At 34.6% G+C, this 15,761-nt stretch overlaps 1 protein-coding gene across 2 annotated transcripts in view; it reads left to right on the top strand.

Moving 5' to 3' along the window:
- Positions 1-14,337, top strand: part of LOC143238021 (uncharacterized) — a 34,828-nt gene extending 20,491 nt beyond the window's left edge. Inside the window, exons 8-14 of one of the 2 annotated variants that reach the window (XM_076477902.1) lie at positions 4,135-4,263; positions 5,019-5,130; positions 5,308-5,438; positions 6,204-6,273; positions 8,732-8,792; positions 12,013-12,126; positions 14,311-14,337. In XM_076477902.1, coding sequence (XP_076334017.1) covers positions 4,135-4,263; positions 5,019-5,130; positions 5,308-5,438; positions 6,204-6,273; positions 8,732-8,784 — 495 coding nt within the window. In that variant the 3' untranslated portion in view covers positions 8,785-8,792; positions 12,013-12,126; positions 14,311-14,337. The remainder of the gene's footprint in view (positions 1-4,134; positions 4,264-5,018; positions 5,131-5,307; positions 5,439-6,203; positions 6,274-8,731; positions 8,793-12,012; positions 12,127-14,310) is intronic. The other variant, XM_076477903.1, reaches the window with a different exon arrangement.
- The last annotated feature ends 1,424 nt before the right edge of the window (positions 14,338-15,761 follow it).

Genomic DNA, 15,761 nt, shown 5'->3' with positions numbered 1-15,761 from the left:
GTAGTTTCTTAACGGTTTCCAATGCTTAGACATAACACCTCTTCCTGTATTATCAGAACGGTTTCAAGTGCCTGTATATAACGCCTCTTCTTGTAGTTTCTTAACGGTTTCCAGTGCTTAGACATAACACCTCTTCCTGTATTATCAGAACGGTTTCAAGTGTCTGGACATAACACCTCTTCCTGTATTATCAGAACGGTTTCAAGTGTCTGGACATAACACCTCTTCCTGTATTATCAGAACGGTTTCATGTGCCTGTATATAACGCCTCTTCTTGTAGTTTCTTAACGGTTTCCAGTGTCTGGACATAACACCTCTTCCTGTATTATCAGAACGGTTTCAAGTGTCTGGACATAACACCTCTTCCTGTATTATCAGAACGGTTTCATGTGCCTGTATATAACGCCTCTTCTTGTAGTTTCTTAACGGTTTCCAGTGTCTGGACATAACACCTCTTCCTGTATTATCAGAACGGTTTCATGTGCCTGTATATAACGCCTCTTCTTGTAGTTTCTTAACGGTTTCCAGTGTCTGGACATAACACCTCTTCCTGTATTATCAGAACGGTTTCAAGTGCCTGTGTATAACGCCTCTTCTTGTAGTTTCTTAACGGTTTCCAGTGCTTAGACATAACACCTCTTCCTGTATTATCAGAACGGTTTCAAGTGTCTGGACATAACACCTCTTCCTGTATTATCAGAACGGTTTCAAGTGTCTGGACATAACACCTCTTCCTGTATTATCAGAACGGTTTCATGTGCCTGTATATAACGCCTCTTCTTGTAGTTTCTTAACGGTTTCCAGTGTCTGGACATAACACCTCTTCCTGTATTATCAGAACGGTTTCATGTGCCTGTATATAACGCCTCTTCTTGTAGTTTCTTAACGGTTTCCAGTGTCTGGACATAACACCTCTTCCTGTATTATCAGAACGGTTTCAAGTGCCTGTGTATAACGCCTCTTCTTGTAGTTTCTTAACGGTTTCCAGTGCTTAGACATAACACCTCTTCCTGTATTATCAGAACGGTTTCAAGTGCCTGTATATAACGCCTCTTCTTGTAGTTTCTTAACGGTTTCAAGTGCTTAGACATAACACCTCTTCCTGTATTATCAGAACGGTTTCAAGTGCCTGTATATAACGCCTCTTCTTGTAGTTTCTTAACGGTTTCCAGTGTCTGGACATAACACCTCTTCCTGTATTATCAGAACGGTTTCAAGTGCCTGTGTATAACGCCCCTTCTTGTAGTTTCTTAACGGTTTCAAGTGACTGTGTATAACGCCTCTTCCTGTATTATGTTCAGTTATCGTTCCACAGATTTTGGTATTGAGAATCACCATTGAGTCACTGGAGGAACTTACAGGAAGTAGACTGTCTCAGTTTTAGTTATACAAAGTGAGAATATGTTAGGCTGGATTCTACAAACAAGAGTTTTTTTTTTATCCTAATTTATCTTCTTGAAGTAAAGTTATGATTTCACTTATAATGACCTTTTTAAGGAAATCTTATTTTTACCCCATTCTCAACACATTATAAGTTTCACGAAAATCAAATCTTTCATATTATTTCATTATCTTGTTTTCCATTTTTTACTGGATGTTTTATTTGTTTGTTGTTAATCACAAAGTTACACAAAGGGTTAATAAATACGTAGAAATATGTGAAGGTGATATAATGAAGAAATTAGGCTTTCAGATAAGAATCACATTTAGAATTATGTTAGCAGTTTCTTTACTTGGTAATATTACGACCAAACTCTATTTTTCACGGTAGATTGTCAGTTAATGATACAATGGGTTATCTGTGTTGTGTCCACCACGAGTATCGAAACCTAGGTTTTAACGTTATAAGCCTTCACACTTACCGCTGAGCCACGTGGGGACTATAGTGGATGTTTCTATGGGCCGGTAAAATTTAAACTGAATCCTAGACAAACAGGATCTGTTGACAGCAGTGGGAACCACTTCCTTAAATGAAGCAAGTCAAAGAGTTACATAGAAAAGAAAGTGTGTATATACTTTTAGCCGTAATCTAAATTAAAATTATTTCTGTTTTAAAAGATGAATTTATCTAATCAATTAGGTCCGGTATGGCCAGGTGGGTTAAGGTATTCGACTCGTAATTCCAGGATCGCGAGTTCGAATCCCCGTCACACCAAACATGCTCGCCCTTTCAGTCGTGGAGGCGTTATAATGTGACGGCCAATCCTACTATTCGTTGGTAAAAGAGTAGCCCAAGAGTTGGCGGTGGGTGGTGATGACTAGTTGTCTTCCCTCTAGTATTACACTACTAAATTAGGGACGGCTAGTGCAGATAGCCCTCGTGTAGCTTTGCGCAAAATTCAAAACAAAGAAACTAACAAACCAGTCCATTTACAAGATGCGAAGTGGTGATAAGTTAGGTGTAACTTGATTCTGTAACAAAAGAAACTTCTAACATGTATTTTTGTTTGTGCGTTAGTATTTCGTAGCTCTAGAATTTAAAATTATGCATTTTTTAGTTTATTCTATAGTTTTTATGTGTAAATCGTTCTGTGGTAAAAGTAGACATCGAATATCACTGTTCCAGTGGAATATTTATCTGGCCAATGTAAACATATTACTGTACAATGTAAACATGTTACTGTACAATGTAAACATATTACTGTACAATGTAAACATGTTACTGTACAATGTAAACATATTACTGTACAATGTAAACATATTACTGCACAATGTAAACATATTACTGTACAATGTAAACATATTACTGGCCAATGTAAACATATTACTGTACAATGTAAACATATTACTGGCCAATGTAAACATATTACTGCACAATGTAAACATATTACTGGCCAATGTAAACATATTACTGCACAATGTAAACATATTACTGGCCAATGTAAACATATTACTGTACAATGTAAACATATTACTGGCCAATGTAAACATATTACTGCACAATGTAAACATATTACTGGACAATGTAAACATATTACTGGCCAATGTAAACATATTACTGTACAATGTAAACATATTACTGCACAATGTAAACATATTACTGTACAATGTAAACATGTTACTGCACAATGTAAACATATTACTGTACAATGTAAACATATTACTGGCCAATGTAAACATATTACTGCACAATGTAAACATATTACTGTACAATGTAAACATATTACTGGCCAATGTAAACATATTACTGCACAATGTAAACATATTACTGTACAATGCAAACATATTACTGTACAATGTAAACATATTACTGCACAATGTAAACATATTACTGTACAATGTAAACATATTACTGGCCAATGTAAACATATTACTGTACAATGTAAACATATTACTGCACAATGTAAACATATTACTGCACAATGTAAACATATTACTGTACAATGTAAACATATTACTGGCCAATGTAAACATATTACTGTACAATGTAAACATATTACTGGCCAATGTAAACATATTACTGCACAATGTAAACACATTACTGTACAATGTAAACATATTACTGTACAATGTTAACATATTACTGCACAATGTAAACATATTACTGCACAATGTAAACATATTACTGTACAATGTAAATATATTACTGTACAATGTAAACATATTACTGTACAATGACTGTAAATCCCACTATTCGATGGTAAAACAGGAACCCAAGAGTTGGCGGTGGGTGGTGATGACTAGCTGCTTTTCCTCTAGTCTTACATTGCTAAATTAGGGACGGCTAGAGCAGTTAGCCCTCGTGTAGCTTTTCGTGGAATTCAAACCAAACCAATCCAATATAATCAATGTTTTTAATTAGAATCACATAAATGTAGAATATTTAAATATTACATCAACACAGCGTTTTGTTAGTGATGTTTTTGACTGTCTTCTCTTACACCCTGTTAGTGAAATTAAAAGAAAATCATTAAAATGTTTGTTGATCGTATTGGTAATCATAATTATCACGCAGTTGATTGACAGATTAGTTGATATGTTTCTTCATACCATGTAAAGAATGATATGGCTTCATCTACGAACTCAAACTTTCAAAATATATCTTCTTTTTTTTTTTTTGGTGTTTGCGCTGAAATTCAGTGTTTAGTTTACGTTACAAAACGTAAAACAGTTTTATATTGATCTTTCGAGTAGGAATTCCAGCCATGGGGCAAAGGATTTGGAAATCCTGAAAGAGACGAAAAAGGAAACGTTCGTAGACATAAGTTTTCAAATTCCGTCCAGCATGGGGTTATGGAGTCTCGTCCTCCATCTCAGGAACTAGTAGGAACATTTTCAGTTTGACTTATTCCCCAGAATTCTTGATGACGAGAAACCTAATTGAAGTAAAACTGTATCTCAGAAGAGAGAGTTTGGGCAACGGTCAGTTACAAACTTCCTCTTTTGTTGACCTAAAGATGACCCACGAAGGTCGAAACGTTGTTCTCTGCTCATAAATAAGTGTTAATGCCCATACCAGTCGTTCTGAGATACATTTTTATTATCCAAAATATAATTTTCAGTTCACCCGAAGTGATGAAATTAGTTGTTATGTGATTTGAACATACAGGGTTTGTATCAAAATTAAATTATATGTTAATTATAGAGAATTCACTTCTGTGATCGGGATTGAACAATACGACAGAAACACAGTGTTAAACTGTCTAGGTTACGTCTTAAATAGGCAGTAAAATCATATTCTGGAGTGCATAAATTGAACTACTTCGAGAAAATGCGGAATCTTACACCGTAATGATGGGTTGTGGTTAGGTTTAGTTTATATTATGTTCCTCATGTTTTTACTGAACTGTATTGATGTCATAATATTTTTATTGTTTTCAGTTCTGTAAAAATGAAACGATGCCAATAAATAGAAGTAAAAAAATCGATATGAAGATAAAACAAATAAAACAATAAATAAAAAACATTCAAAGTGTGTAAATAAAACAATTTTAGATTAACGAATAAAAATGATAATAAATTATGTAACAAGAAGGTAAATAACCTAAAACATATCATCGTGTTTGTGTTCACCAAAGGGCGTGGCTTTGCCTCTTAGTAACCGTGGTGGAAATGGTGCTCCTCAGGTGACCCTTAGCGGAAACCCGAAAACCCGACTGCGAAGTACCTTAGAAGTAGTAGGAACTTCTGGTGAGTTCTATTATCCCAAACTCTTCCGTCCTCTCCCTCAATTTCGTTTTTGTACTAGAAATTTGTAATCGAAGTTTTTTTAAGTATTTCGTTTTTCACGCACAAGTGTTTTGTGTAAAAACGAAACCCGTGGGTTTGTTTTCATTAACAAATTAATTATTATTTATTTGTTTTTAGGCCACTTTGTTGGAGATGATGGTTCGACAACCTGTGATGAAAAAGAGAATTACAATCCATGGGGAAAGCCTGGAGCTGGTGCACCTCTGAAAGATAGTAGATGGACCGGGAAGGACTTCATGGAAAAAATGGTATTAAAGTTTGCATTTCCATTTAAGTTGCTCCCCAGTGGCTCAGTGATAACCTTTACAGTGAGATTTTTAACTTCGTCCATCGTGAGAATCGAACTATGAATTTGTAAACTTACCGTTGACTCGCAGGAAAACAGGTTTCACTTAATATATAGCTTTCAAGGAGGGCAAAACATACAAACAGTTCACAAGGATTTCTACTAGCTTTTTCATATTATGAATTTTCTTATTTAAAATCTCCTCTATAAATGTTATTTATAGACTTGTAATTAATTGAATAATTAACATTCACCATTCTTATGTGGGCACTTCAAGCAAACGATTTGTTTGCTACACGTTGGGCTATCGGTGTTGTACCCACCACGGGTGTCGAAACCCGGTTTGTACCATCATAAGTCCACGGACATACCATGAGGAGGTCAAGTGGACAGAAGATTTGTTCTTTGAAGATAAGAACAAAGCTACACGATGGGCTATCTGTGCTCTGCCCACCACTTGTTTCGAAACCCAGATTTTTGCGTTGTAGGTGTACCCCGCTAGTACAGCGGTAATTATAAGGATTTACAACGCTAAAATCAGGGGTTCGATTCCCCTCGGTGCACTCAGCAGATACCCCGATGTGGCTTTACTATAAGAAAACACACACACGCGCGCGTTGTAAGTCTGCAGATATACAGCTTTGTCACTGGGGTAGGAGAGAGGGGGCAAGTAAACAAAAGAAAGAATTGTTTATTACATAAAACAAAACATGCTCGATTCTTACAGGGTTGGTCGATGTCTGGGAACCCAAAGAAAAGAAGCCAGGAATCGAAACGGAATTATCTAAAAGTTTTACGTAAGTATTTATGTTAAATAAATAAATACATTTTTTTTTATCTTTCCAATAAATTGTCTCGATTAATTTATTAATACGAAAACGCCAACAAGAATCAGATGCTATTATTTAGAGGTGTAACTATTATTGTTATTTAGAGACACTAACTCAATAACTAGTTTTGTTTGTCTCCTAAAAAATATCCATTTTATTCTTCCATCAGTTAATTTCATTAACGTTATTGGATAGATGCTTGACGTACAGGGGTGGACAAAAAGTGTCCTCCCCTTGAAAATGTTGTTATTTGTTATATCTTTTATTATATAACAGACAAATAGGTAAAACTATACGTTTTTAGAATCCGCACGACAAGATCTGTTCAGATATGATCTCAAGCCCTGAATTTAACTCTAGCTTTTGTATATGTCTGAACTTTTCATGATTTTTGTTACATTTTATCATAAAAAGTGTTGTACACCTGCTGAAGTTTATTAGAACTTTTTATTACAAGTAACTTATAAAATGATAAACAAGTTTATCTACAATAACTGAACATAAAAATGAAATTTAAAATAATGCAAACAAGTTTCACAAGTTAATATTTAGTCAACATTCTCTTAGATTTCAATACTGCTTCACATCAACGTGACATGCTTTCAATAAGTTTGTACAGATATTCCTGAGTGATTGTCTGTCATCCTTCTTTGAGTACATCAAAAAGTTCATCTTCCATGTTTGGCTTGTGATATTTCGTTTAACTCAGCCCATAACGTTTCAATCGGAGCATTCCATCACACCAATTATCTTATTTCTATGATATCTTTTAACGACTCTACAATTACAGAGAAACTTGTTTGAAGATTTTGTATGTTAATTGGAATAAAAAGATCTAAGAAGCTACAGCAGGTACACAACACTTTTTATGATAAAATGTAACTGAAATCACAAAAAGGTCTGGTGTTTACAAAAGCCAGTGTTAAAATTAGGATTTAAGATCACAGATAAACAGATCTTGTCGAGTGTGTTCTAAAAACATATGGTTTTACATATTTCTCTGTGATCGAATAAAAGATATAACAAATTAATAACATTTTCAAGGGAAACACGTTTTTGTCCACCTCTGTATATATTTGAAAAATGTATTTTTACTGTTCATTTGTTATGTATGTATTTTACTCTAACGATTACTTTGTTCTGTTAGCTTTGGATTCAAGACAAACCTAATTATCCTAAGATATCAGAACCTTTTGACACACTATACAATGTAGCTCTCACACCTGCTGTCTTACACATCCAATATTGTAACCTCCGTAAATAATGTCTAACACACTATACAATGTACCTTCCACAGCTGCTGTCTAATATCCTATATTGTAACATCGACAACTGCTGTCTAATACACTATACAATGTAGCTTCTACAACTGCTGTCTAAAATACTGTATTGTAACCTCCGTAACTAGTGTCTAACACTATATACTGTAGCTTCCACACCTGCTGTGTAACATACTGTACAAGGTAGATCCCATATCTGCTGTCTAAGACACTGTACAATGCAGCTTCCACACCTGCTGTGTAACACACTGTACAAGGTAGATCTCATATCTGCTGTCTAACACACTGTATAATGCAGCTTCCACACCTGCTGTGTAACATACTGTACAAGGTAGATCCCATATCTGCTGTCTAAGACACTGTACAATGCAGCTTCCACACCTGCTGTCTAACATACTGTACAAGGTAGATCCTATATCTGCTGTCTAAGACACTGTACAATGCAGCTTCCACACCTTCTAACGTTAAATATCACTTTAACTCTTGCTTGATTTACTTTAAACGTAGTTTAAGTTACAACAAACGTTTAAGGCAGCGTTGTATTTTACGATTTTATTTTCAGCTTAAAATACACGTGCTGCTCGTGTTAGTTTCGCAGTGCAGTGTGTATGTGTTCTTCACACCTTTCTTGTATAGGTTGAATATTATACCATTGTTGGTATTTAGCACTGGTAATGTAGTAACTGTGGAAGTTCTACGTGGAATGATACTCCAAGATAATACAGATTATCTCTTTTTGTGTATAAATATACACATAAAGTACAGTCTGTGCATGTGTACTTATTTCTTTAATAACGGTTGTTTTGTATATTCATGTCTTGTACTTTGAAATCTAACTTTTGTTTAGCTTACGTAACTGGAAAACGTTCATGGGTGTGGATTGGGTTCCAGGACTACGATATTTACGTTCTGTAATAGGTTTGGAAAACAGTAAAATGGAGAAAACGACGTACGTTTTGTTCCTGCCTAGAGGCTTTATAATAATGTTATCATATACTACCCTACAAAAACGATTTGAATAGTTCGAATATATATCTGTTTACAAATATACTTGTAGAAATACAAGAATATTTTACCAGTTTGTAAGTAATAACCAACAGTAAGAACATTATCTTCATATTTACTTTTATTTTATTTTAATTTAGTTCAAGAAACTGAAGAGAAGAAGAACCGGGACAGGATGGAAAAAAGCAACTAAGCGACAGTGTAAGGGCTACCAATCTAATGACAGTGTTAGGGTTATCAATCAAATGACAGTGTTAGGGTTACCAATCTAATGACAGTGTTAGGGTTACCAATCTAATGACAGTGTAAGGGTTACCAATCTAACGGCAGTGTAAGGGTTACCAATCTAATGACAGTGTTAGGGTTACCAATCCAATGACAGTGTTAGGGTTACCAATCTAACGACAGTGTAAGAGTTACCAATCTAACGACAGTGTTAGGGTTATCAATCAAATGACAGTGTTAGGGTTACCAATCCAATGACAGTGTTAGGGTTACCAATCTAACGACAATGTAAGGGTTACCAATCTAATGACAGTGTTAGGGTTATCAATCAAATGACAGTGTTAGGGTTACCAATCTAATGACAGTGTTAGGGTTACCAATCTAATGACAGTGTAAGGGTTACCAATCTAACGGCAGTGTAAGGGTTACCAATCTAATGACAGTGTTAGGGTTACCAATCTAATGACAGTGTAAGAGTTACCAATCTAACGACAGTGTTAGGGTTATCAATCAAATGACAGTGTTAGGGTTACCAATCCAATGACAGTGTTAGGGTTACCAATCTAACGACAATGTAAGGGTTACCAATCTAATGACAGTGTTAGGGTTATCAATCAAATGACAGTGTTAGGGTTACCAATCTAATGACAGTGTTAGGGTTACCAATCTAATGACAGTGTAAGGGTTACCAATCTAACGGCAGTGTAAGGGTTACCAATCTAATGACAGTGTTAGGGTTACCAATCTAATGACAGTGTTAGGGTTACCAATCTAACGACAGTGTAAGGGTTACCAATCTAATGACAGTGTTAGGGTTATCAATCAAATGACAGTGTTAGGGTTACCAATTTAATGACAGTGTTAGAGTTACCAATCTAATGACATTGTAAGGGTTACCAATCTAACGGCAGTGTAAGGGTTACCAATCTAATGACAGTGTTAGGGTTACCAATCCAATGACAGTGTTAGGGTTACCAATCTAACGACAGTGTAAGGGTTACCAATCTAATGACAGTGTTAAGGTTATCAATCAAATGACAGTGTTAGGGTTACCAATCTAATGACAGTGTAAGGGTTACCAATCTAACGGCAGTGTAAGGGTTACCAATCTAATGACAGTGTTAGGGTTACCAATCTAATGACAGTGTTAGGGTTGCCAATCTAACGACAGTGTAAGGGTTACCAATCTAACGACAGTGTAAGGGTTACCAATCTGTATGTTAGTCTTAACTGTTGTCTTATTTTATATGTTTTCTTACTTTGAATATTGTTATAATTCTTTTCTAAGTTTCAATGTTTACTAAGAGCTCTGAGACGAAGAGATCCTTCGAATTCTGTTCGTATTAATCAAGCTTTATGTAATTATTACTGTTTATTATTGTAGAAAAGTAGTATCTCTGGTACATTTGATTAACGATGTATCAGCTTTATTTTCAGCGTCCCATACATTTTTTAACCAACTTTTCCGTTTTATCTAGTGAAGCTATTTGCCAGTAGATAAAAGCTAGCTAAATTTATGGGTGCCTTTCATAACCGTCTGAAAGCAGCTCAAAGCTAATCTTCGTGGGTACCTCTTGTAATCGTCTGAAAGCAGCTTAAAGCCAGCAATCATCGAGGGTGCCTTTCCTAACCGTCTGAATGTAGTAGAAGTCTTGTTCGAATAAAGAATAATTCAGTTGTTATATTTTTGTGATATCTTTATAATTTACAACGTGGAAGCCACGTGAGGGTTAGAGTAACTGTACTTTGACCGTTTGTATCGTTCACTTCAGAATAGGTTGAATGAAATTGAAAAAATCAACAATTCATATTTTGATTCGTTAAGATATTAATTAATAATTAATATTCATTAGTTTAAAAAAGAATTGGGTGTTTGTTCAACAATTTATAGTACATCTGCTTCAGTTCTATTTTTGTGTGTAACCCCTTTACTGTTTTATACTATATGATAAAGCTAGGTCAATAACACCACTAATATTTGGATAGAAATGTCTTACTTTTATTGTATAGCTTTTTTAATACTATATAATTCTTTCCTTAGAGGATTGTACCGTATCTGGAAACTTTATTACAACCTTACAGAATTAGACTTAGCTCGACCCTGCAGATGCAAATTAGGCCGATTGCTTGATTATGTCGAGCAAATTTGCATTCATCCTAATAGAAAAGGGGAAAAGCAAAGACATTGAAGTGTTTAAAAGAGTCTTTATAGTGGGTGCATGTCTAGCTGGTGCTACAGCGGCCATGACATTTACAAGACGTATTTTGCTCCAAGATATCAGTCATTCAAGTTTATTAAAGCTACAAACGTGTAATGACAGAAAGAGAAGAAAGACGGTTAAGACACGATGGTAACTAAAGTCCAACCGTCATCAGACGACAAACCAGTAGACATGAGCTTATTGTATTACAACTCACACCCATTTTCAGCCGTACCTTCGGAAGGTCGTTGTAACAATGAACTATTACACTAGACGGAAATTTCATAAGTCACTGGACTTAGTTATCAACATTGGACTAATTAGGGGTAGTGAAAGTTGGTGTGTCCAATGAATCACATTTTATCCTGTTTTTTTCTCAATTAGGAGAATATAGATATGGGGGGACCCCATATAAATAACCCACTCCTCTCGTGCAGTCGCAACTGTCCAGGTTTCTAGTGGCAAAGACATGTTTTTTGACATACTCAAGGCCTCTTGGTGCCTTTAGAAGACAGAGTGAGCGTTAAAGTTTACCTTAGCCCGAGTGCATCCAGTGATACTTGATTTGTACCCTGATGAGGAAAGCCACTCACCACAAAACGACAATGCTAGCATCTTCCTTGTCAAACTCGTGCATGCATGACATTGGAACAAGAAGGGGACTACCACAATCCCCGAATCTCAATCCACTCGAGCATCTGTGGGATGAACATGAAATACATTTTCGCCATCTAGATCCTCTGCTTACCTCTTTCCACGAATTGAGTACAGTATTAATGAGCGAACAGGGAAAAACACTCAGAAAACCTACCAACGCCTTCTGGATTCTGTGCTACGTCGTATCATGGCTATTATTATGGAAAAATATGGTAGTCCTATCAGGTGGATCAATGAGTGTTTAGGTATAGTCCATAAAAAAGTGGTCACCCCCTGTAATTTATCATATTTTTCTTGCGATTTAATAGACGGTTAACTGTAATCTTCTCTCAACCTAGGGTATGGAACTGGTGTCGTGGATTCGAGCAAAAGTTGTTGGTCGTCCTAGAAAAGACCCCGTAACTGGAGAATTACTCAGTCACCCTAGGGGCGTCTCAGACATTACTGCCGCAGTAAGTGTTTTAGGTTGTTGCTAAGGCACATCTCTGTTAAAGGTAGGAAAGAAAGAAGATGGGTTTAGCAATTAAATATGATTGTTAGGGCAACTGAAACTAATCTTTTGTGGTTAAAAAAGTGTCCCGAATAGCTTTTATTGTTGCATATAAAAGAAAAACTGTTGCGAAAAATAGAAACAAAGCTTGTTTTTGGTGTTGTTTTTTTTTTAAATTTCGTACAAAGCTACACGAGGGCTATCTGTGCTAGCCGTCCCTAATTTAGCAGTGTAAAACTAGAGGGAAGGCAGCTAGTCATCACCACCCACCACCATCTCTTGGGCTACTCTTTTACAAAGGAATAGTGGAATTGACCGTCACATTATAACGCCCCCACGGATGAAAGGGCGAGCATGTTTGACGCGACGGGGATGCGAACCCACGACCCTCAGATTACGAGTCACACGCCCTAACACACTTGGCCATGCCGGGCCTAGAAACAAAGCAAAACAGACGTTTGTCCGCTGTACGTAATACGATTATCGTTTAAGTTAAATATAATACTAAACCAGAAAGTTAGATTGTTTTACTTAAAAATAATACTAAACCAGAAAGTTAGATTGTTTTACTTAAAAATAATACTAAACCAGAAAGTTAGATTGTTTTACTTAAAAATAATACTATATCATAAAGTTTCATTGTTTTACTTACAATGATACTAAATCATAACGTTTGATTGTTTTATTTACAATGATACTAAATGATAAAGTTAGATTGTTTTACTTTAAAATAATACTAAATCATAAAGTTTGATTGTTTTACTTACAATGATACTAAATGATAAAGTTAGAATGTTTTACTTAAAAATAATACTAAACCAGAAAGTTTGATTGTTTAACTTACAATAATACTAAATCATAAAGTTAGATTGTTTTACTTAAAAATAATACTAAACCAGAAAGTTTGATTGTTTAACTTACAATAATACTAAATCATAAAGTTAGATTGTTTTACTTAAAATAATACTAAACCAGAAAGTTAGATTGTTTTACTTACAATAATACTAAATCATAAAGTTAGATTGTTTTACTTAAAAATAATACTAAATCATAAAGTTAGATTGTTTTACTTAAAAATAATGCTAAACCAGAAAGTTAGATTGTTTTACTTAAAAATAATACTAAACCAGAAAGTTAGATTGTTTTACTTAAAACTAATAGTGAATCATAAAGTTAGAAAGTTTTACTTAAAAATATTACTTAATCATAAAGTTTGATTGTTTCACTTACAATACTAAATCATAAAGTTAGATTGTTTTACTTTCAATAATACTAAACCAGAAAGTTAGATTGTTTTACTTACAATAATACTAAATCATAAAGTTAGATTGTTTTACTTAAAAATAATACTAAATCATAAAGTTAGATTGTTTTACTTAAAAATAATGCTAAACCAGAAAGTTAGATTGTTTTACTTAAAAATAATACTGAATCATAAAGTTAGAATGTTTTACTTAAAAATAATAGTGAATCATAAAGTTAGAATGTTTTACTTAAAAATATTACTTAATCATAAAGTTTGATTGTTTCACTTACAATACTAAATCATAAAGTTAGAATGTTTTACTTAAATATAATACTAAACCAGAAAGTTAGATTGTTTTACTTAAAAATAATACTAAACCAGAAAGTTAGATTGTTATATTTAAAAATAATAGTAAATCATAAAGTTAGAATGTTTTACTTAAAAATATTACTAAATCATAAAGTTTGATTGTTTCACTTACAATAATACTAAATCATAAAGTTAGATTGTTTTACTTAAAAATAATATCAAGCCAGAAATGTTGGCTGTTCGTAAAATATTTTAGACATACATACATACAAGCAAACGGAGTACTTACATATGAAACTTCCTGCTATATGAAAATAGGTGGCAGAACTTTAACAAAAGGGAACCCTCCAGGGGGAACCTTCTGAATTTTAACTGGTTTGTGAAAAAACAACTAAACTAACTCGTGCCATTTTAACCTTTTAGACTGTACATGTTGTTTTACATATTTTGTTATATTATTAATGTTATAGTTTTAATTTTTGAAGCACTTTATTTATTTGTATACACAAAACGTGGGGACAAGTGTCCCCAGACTGCAGTGCTCCCTCAAGTTTCACCGTCTAAATGTTAAGCTTTTAATTTTTTGAACAGAAATTAGACATTAGGCGACCCAGATCTGAAGAAACTGCGGAATATCACAATTATTTAACTCGTCAGGCAGAAGCCCGCCGACGTCAGCGACAACAGAAGAAGGAACAAGAAATACGGGAACACCAACAGGTTTGTTGTGAAACTCCTGAATCTGTATTTGTTTGTTTTTATCGTGTTAAAACCAGTTATTATTGAAATAAAATTGAAAACGTGGTTGAGCCGCCCCTAATTTAGTAGCAGTGCAATACTATAGGAAAGGCAGCTAGTCTTCACCACCCACCGCCAATTCTTGGGCTACTCTTTCGCCAACGAATAGTGGTATCAACCATCATGTTATAACGCTCTCACGGCTGAAAGGACGAGCATGTTTGGTGCGACGGAGATTCGAACACGCGAATCTCAGAATACGAGTCAAGTACTTTAACCACCTGGCCATGCCGGGTCACTTACAAAGTCAAAATCTGTTATTCGAACAGAGCGCAAATAGTCCATAGTGCTGCTCTGTACTAAAATAAACATAAAAACAAACATTCATTTAGATTTAATTTTACGCGCGCTTGACTCGTGCAGTTATTTACAATGTGGTAGTTACACCTTGAAGTTTGAGCGACTTTGAAATGTTAACGATTTATGCGTTCCCATAGCAACAGTGCGTGTTCTCTCAGACTTGGTAGCTCCTGTGATATTAGAATAAGGCGCATAAACAGCAAAGGTGTCTCTATGGAAACAGCATAGCGGATGAAAGATGTTATAACAGACTAGTTTTTTTATTATTTAGCTTTGAAGTAATCGATGTAATGATGTAGAACAGCATTCTTGGTTATACTTTCGGTGTTACGATGTAGTCTTATAAAGTGTAACAAAAATCTCGTCTGATAAATTTTTACAGGCCTCTAATACTGGTGGTCGTGTTATAATTTATTAATGGCGCTCTTAGCTAGCACAACGTTCTTTTGTTGCGTCAGTGATAAGTTGATAATTTTATTTTATTACCTTATTTATCTTTACAGCATCTAGAAACCTGGAATTCTTTGTGGGGTAAAGGGGGTAGCGGAGCTCCAATTGACCCTCACAATCATCATAAGCCTAATCTTGAATCGATGTTGAATTATTCCTGTCCTGGGGTAAGGGAGTTACTTCCAAAACTTTTGTGATGTTTTTTTCTCTATTTACCGTTTAGAGATGTTTAACCCAATAATATATTTAGTAAATTTGTGAAGCTTATCAAACTTGCTATAAAAATTCCGTAAGTATTATAAAACGTGTTGTGTTTGAGATTTTATTTTTTTCTTACGGCAGTAAGTTTTATTATTTAGTATTTAAAAAAAATGAAAATTAGAATGGATATCATTTCAAAATTTATCATTTAAGTTTTGAGGTTAAACTTTCCTTAAATCCAGGAGTCATAACCTTTTTATTGTGTCAGCTTCAGATATGAATGTTAATACTTT

The sequence above is a fragment of the Tachypleus tridentatus genome, chromosome 13 (genome assembly GCF_004210375.1).
Source record: "Tachypleus tridentatus isolate NWPU-2018 chromosome 13, ASM421037v1, whole genome shotgun sequence".
Lineage (NCBI taxonomy): Eukaryota > Metazoa > Arthropoda > Merostomata > Xiphosura > Limulidae > Tachypleus > Tachypleus tridentatus.
This window is presented reverse-complemented; position numbering and strand designations above follow the sequence as displayed.